Genomic DNA, 4,949 nt, shown 5'->3' on the forward strand with positions numbered 1-4,949 from the left:
GTCATTTTACTTCTACTATATTTTCAAAATTTTTATTTTCTCTTTGTTTTCTTTTTCTCTCTTTATCTTTCCTTTCATAATTTGGCATTTCATATAAGAAAATTTTCAAATTATTTAACAATATGATCTTTTAATTTTTCTTTTCTCTTTGTTTATTTGTTTAATATTTCAAATGAGTTTAATTTTAAGAAACTATGCATTAAAATTTCTTCTCATATCTATTGCTTTCTAAATCTTTTTTTAATAAAATAAGAATGAAATTTAGATTATTTCGTGATTTAATTTGTTAGATAACTTGTTGAAATTTGCGATGGCTAATGGATCAGAAAACATTAAATTTTTTTAGTTTTGATAGTAAGAACTTTTAAATTCCTATAGTAATAACCTTATATTTCTAATAAATTATCTACATTAAATTTTTTAAATAGTAATAAAGAATTAGTATCTAAATTAGAAAAAAATTATTAAATTTTTTTAAACATATTAAATTTGTTGAATTTAAATATTTGCCCATATTTAATTTTTTAAAATTAGTATACAAAATTAATGACTAAGATGAATTCATAATTTTGTTAAACGTATTAAATATGTTAAATTTAAATATTTACCAACATTACAAATATTTTTAAATAGTCATACAAAATTAATGTCTAAAGTAGAACAACTCTAAATTTTTTTTAACATATTAAATACATTTAAATTATAAATTTTTTAACCTACATTCAAAATTTTTTAAATAAGTGATACAAAATTAATGTCTAAAATATAGGAATTTAAAAGTTTCTTAAATATATTAAATATGTTGAATTAAAATATTTACCAACATTACAATTTTTTAAAATAGTAATACAAAATTCCTCTAATTTAAATTTCACTTTTAAATTTTAAATATTTAATATTTAAAATTTAAATTCATCGCATTTAGAAATAGAACTATTTCTAAAATTTCTATAATTTAAATTAATGCATAATTTTAGAAACACTAAAACATTTAAAGTAGATGCCTAAATAATCCTTTTACCTGCTAAATATTAAAATTACATTTTTACCCTCTATTAATCAACGGTTAAGATCTTTTTTATTTTTTTTTTTAAAAGTACCGAATTATTTCTCTTCTCCATATTATTCTACTGCATCTTTTCTTTTCTATTCTCTTTTTTTTTTTTGTGAATCACACATACTATAACAAGTGTGGTGATCTTTCGAGTGTGCCTATCACCATAACACTTTTGCCTTTATAGTAGTACTTTAGAATTGAACAAATTTGTGAGAACTTATTTATATCTAGTTGTTATGTGTTTAGTGGATCCAAATGATAGTTTTATGAAGTATATGGTATGAACAGATTTGTATCTAGTTTTGATTTATCAAGTTTGTATTGTTGATTTTTCTTGGAATATTTGTTTACAAATAAAATGAAATAGATGCTAATTTTGTATTTTTAAATTTGTTTGGAAAAGCTACTAGTTTTTCAATTCCATGAAAAATACAATATTCTATGCGCGCAAATACTGAAAAATAGTATATTATTTTGGAGTATTTAGAACTTGTACCAATTTATTACATCAGAATAGAAAACTCTATTTTCGATTCCCCTCACTGCCAAATGGGCCCTTTGGCCCGATCAATGCTTGATTAGGAATCCAATGCTTTATGTTTGATGTGGCCTTCAACCACCGATTGTCTTTGGAGCAAGTGGCAAAGGGTTTGGTGGTTATTATCTGAGACCCAAGTTCGAATCCTAGTTGATTCACATTTTCAGCTAAGTTTATTTCTAAATAAAATAAACGAAGCGGGTAGCATGCTATCTATCTCTCAAAAAAAAAAAAAAAAAAAAAAAAAAAACAATCAATCACTCCTTTGGATTCATAAAAGGTGCTGATCGAACAGACTGTGCATGACATAATTTTGTAAAAAAAAGCAAATCAACTACTGATTTTACTCATGCATCCCAATGTAGAGAGCAATGTTATGGACTTAGTGATTTTTACTCACTAAAGTCCATGCGACGTTAACCTTCCTACTTGAAGATGAGCAAGGATGCGTCGTTCTTGTTAGTCAATCCCGGTCCATATAGCCTTGCTTGCAGTCCATTGTGCCTTCTCGCCTACGAGGCTGGAGCCATGCTGCCGCAGTCCGCTTTCACTTCTACACATGCTCCCTATCCCTGCATCGAGAATTTTGCCGTTGAGCCTGAATAGTCGAGCGTGCCTGTCCTTCACAGCACGCTTGCGTACACTGCCAAGCTGCGCTCCCTGCTCTTGCCGAGCTTGGACTCTTGGGTGGTTCTGCTGTAACATCAATAATGGTAACATTTTATGACAATATGATTTCTTACTCGAACCGGCTCTGATATCAACTGTCACGGACTTTATTTGCTCATCAAATCCCTTGCAACGTCCGCCTTCCTATTCAAAAATGGACAAACCTACATTGTTCCTGAATAGTCTAGAACTTCTCACCGGCCTCAAAGACTAAGTGCAAAATTACGAAAACGAGAGAAAGGAATAGACGTTCTACAAAAACTAAGTACTCTATTACTTAGAAACAAAAATTATAAATACACTCTATTCTCTACCTTGGCCACGGCCACCTCTCTATTTATAGGCAATTACAATGTTAAACACACCCACTAACACTTAAAAAATTGCCCACATAAGTACAAGATGAATCTAAGGATTGCCCGAGTTTTCGCTGGCAATTTTGGAGACTTTAATTCTAGCAGTTGCATGACCCTCGTTTTTCATAGAAGCTACTCATGATTTGGTGCCCCTTTAGCTGCTTATTTAACAAAGTTGGGCCAAGGATTTGGCCGAGTTGGAAATTTTTTTAAATCCCTGACAGTATATAAGGTGTCTTGAAAATAATATTGTAATATTACTCTTTACTAGATTAAACTTATAAGTAACAATTAGGAAGTATATGTAGATAGATGCAAACTAGTTCCCTTACAAAGAGAGATGGATTATATATAATTATACGCGGCGTACCTATCATTTTTTTTTTTTTTGTTTTGAAAGAGGTACCTGTCAATTCCCAAAACCAATCACATGATGACCATTATAAATTCTGGACGGAACTGAAGAAGTTTTATATATATGTGTGTGTGTGGAGGGAAAAATTCTAGAATGTAACGGGTATATTAGTGACGTGACGTAACAAACCAATCAAATTAATCTTTTTAAGAATATATGTCCCATCATGATTGTAAAAAAGTATTTTTATTGTACTTTTGTTTGAAAAGAAAGAATGTGATTGGCTTGTTATTGATGACGTGGTGCAAGTGTGACAGTGTAGAATTCCTCGTGGGGGGGGGGGCAGCTAAATTAAAGCTGCGCCACACAACAATGGCTGCACAATTCTTTATCAACATCTTCCTCCGTGGGCTCGAAGCTCGTCCATGGTTCTCCTGTCTGATCATCCGGTTCGGTGTCGAAGGTGTGGACTGCCCAAATATAGCTGCAGCCGGCCGATGATCTTTGGTATCCTGCCAGGAAGTATAGCCGCGTCCCGACGGGCGCCAAGGTCAGGTAGTTGAGCCTCCGCGACGGCCTGGAGGGCCCTTCCTGATCATCACAAGCAGCGTCGTGAGTGATGAGGAGCGACGACAGGTCGGGGCGCTGTGAGCGCTCCACGATGTTCCAAATCTTGAGCTTGCCGTCGTACGCCTCGACTTGACCCTTCCACGTGTTCAGGCAGTCCCCGGAGCTGAGCAGCCGCCCCCCGACCGCCGCGATCTGGTTGGGCGGCACGTCCAGCTGCCACATCCCCGGGATCAGATCCCACTTGCTTCGCCCCTCGTCGTACGCCTCCGCGGAGCTCCGCTCCAACAATCCCGCCAAGCATTCCCGCTCCGGCGTGAACCCGCCCACCACGTGGAACCGCCCCTCCCACGTGACCGCGACGCACTTGTACCTCGGGGTGCTCATGTCGGGAAGAGCGGCCCATTGGTCCCGAGAAGGGTCGTACACCTCCGCAGTCGCCGTCCATCTGTGGGCACCCGACACTGCCGACAGCATGCACTGCCCGCCGGCCGCGTAGATCTTCCCGTCGCACGCCGCGCATGCGAAGTCGAACCGCGGAGCGATGAGCTGAGCGCATGACGACCACTCCTCCGTGCGGATGTTATACCTGTTGAATATACAATATAAGAATTAATTAATACTGCTCTCTGACAACTTATTAAAGTTCAGAGAAAATAATAATTTTACCTGAGAACCTCGGTTCTGACGGCGACATCCACCTCAACCGGATCGACGTCTGCATCGCCGTCGCGGCCGGGCTCTGATCTCTGGCAAAGCCTGCCGCCGATGACGTAAACGCAGTCCCCGAGGGAGATGAGAGCGAAGCCCTTGAGAACGCTCGTCTCGGGGATCCCGGGGATCGGACCGATGCGGCGCCACGTGTGATTGGAGGGGTCGTAACTCTCCAGCTGCGTGGATAACGGGGATCCTCTACGGCAAAAGCACGCGTATATCCTGAAGTTGGTGTTAGTAGGACGACGGCCGGGAAGCGAACCCATCTATACTGTTACTAACTATAAATTATTCTAGCCGGGGGAGTTTGGAAGTGGAGACGAGAGCGGAGGATATAGAAGGACGGAGGCGGAGAGGTCGAGGGGGAGCTGCGGTGGGCCGTTCGAGGCATCGATCATGACGATGAAATAGAGAGAGAACGATACAAAGCGACGCGTGTTGTGGGAGGAAATTACTAGAAGGGGTTCTGACGTACGCGAGGTGTTTTTTTTCTCAATAATAATTCAGTGGCCATTGGACCGGAAAGAGAAGAGATTTATGTGATTGACTTGGACCAAATCGGACCATCATTTGATGAGTTCTAGCATAGCAGAGAGAAAAACGAAAGTCCGTAGCTCGCTATATATGATACCAACTAATTTTAATTCAACATTGGTTTTAATATCGACTAATAATTGTATTTCGCAATAAAAA

General features: G+C 38.1%; 1 protein-coding gene across 1 annotated transcript; it reads right to left on the reverse strand.

Annotated features, from left to right (window-relative positions):
- Window positions 3,315–4,683, reverse strand: LOC109717635 (kelch-like protein 21). The gene is made up of 2 exons (XM_020243499.1): window positions 4,212–4,683; window positions 3,315–4,131 (listed from the first exon to the last, which is right to left on the reverse strand). Exons 1-2 carry the CDS (start codon window positions 4,520–4,522, stop codon window positions 3,327–3,329), a joined length of 1,116 nt encoding a protein of 371 aa, XP_020099088.1. The 5' UTR covers window positions 4,523–4,683; the 3' UTR covers window positions 3,315–3,326.

The sequence above is a fragment of the Ananas comosus genome, linkage group 11 (assembly GCF_001540865.1).
Source record: "Ananas comosus cultivar F153 linkage group 11, ASM154086v1, whole genome shotgun sequence".
NCBI classification, from domain to species: domain Eukaryota; kingdom Viridiplantae; phylum Streptophyta; class Magnoliopsida; order Poales; family Bromeliaceae; genus Ananas; species Ananas comosus.

Coding starts and splice junctions, on each gene's coding strand:
- LOC109717635 (XM_020243499.1), bottom strand. CDS start 4,522: ATGGGTTCGCTTCCCGGCCGTCGTCCTACTAACACCAACTTCAGGATA. Junction 4,132..4,211: donor GTCAGAACCGAGGTTCTCAG/GTAAAATTATTA, acceptor TATATTCAACAG/GTATAACATCCGCACGGAGG.